Here is an 813-nt window from a genome sequence, read left to right on the forward strand (position 1 = left end):
TCTGGATGCTAATTGGTTAGTACAGCATTCCACAATACAGTAACAGCTACAACACGAAAACTGCATGGGAACCAAAGAAGCGAACAATGTCAGGCACGTTATCTCTACTCGATTCCCACACATGCACACACATTTACTCACATTATGAAGGTGATGAGGGTGTGAGTGATCATACTCCGTGGTGTTGTGGGGCAGAGATGCATCATGTGCATGCGGATGCCCAAGAGGGTAGAGGCCTCCTGATCCATTCAGCAAAGCCAGACCATTGGGCAGTTTGTGGTGGAGGTGATGGCAGGCCTGGGGCATCATGGGAGCGCTGTGTCCACAGCCCGTGTGCACGCTTCCATTCACATGGCTGGAGCCAGGCAGTGTGGAATATTCCAGAACATGGCCGTTCATCTCTGCAGAATGGTACAGGTAACTTGGAGGGTCGTATTCTACAGAGAATAGTTTTTTTTACGTTAGTATATTTTGTAATGTGTAGAAATAAAGGATAATAAATATTTTTTTAATTAATATTTTTATACCGTTCAAAAAATTGGGGTAGGTAAGGGCTTTTTTTCTTCCGCAAGAAACATTTATTCATCAAGGACAGTAAAGACATTTCTAATATTAGAAAATATTTCAAATAAATGCTGAAATTTGATCAAGAAAATACATCAGTTTCCACACAAATATCTGTGCAGTATAACTGTTTTCAACATTGATAATAATAATAAATGTTTCTTAAACAGCAAATCAGCATTTTAGAATGATTTCTGAAGGATAATGTGACACTAAAGACTGGAGCAATGATGCTGAAAATTCAGCTTT

The 813-nt window shown here is 39.6% G+C and overlaps 1 protein-coding gene across 1 annotated transcript in view; it reads right to left on the minus strand.

Moving 5' to 3' along the window:
- LOC107572717 (cell adhesion molecule-related/down-regulated by oncogenes-like) overlaps window positions 1-813 on the minus strand; it is a 22,956-nt gene that overhangs the window by 4,355 nt on the left and 17,788 nt on the right. The window contains exon 13 of the mRNA XM_016259149.1: window positions 138-437. Within this exon, the coding sequence (XP_016114635.1) occupies window positions 138-437 (300 nt within the window). The remainder of the gene's footprint in view (window positions 1-137; window positions 438-813) is intronic.

This window comes from Sinocyclocheilus grahami, unplaced genomic scaffold, assembly GCF_001515645.1.
Source record: "Sinocyclocheilus grahami isolate Dianchi unplaced genomic scaffold, SAMN03320097.WGS_v1.1 scaffold1801.1, whole genome shotgun sequence".
Lineage (NCBI taxonomy): Eukaryota > Metazoa > Chordata > Actinopteri > Cypriniformes > Cyprinidae > Sinocyclocheilus > Sinocyclocheilus grahami.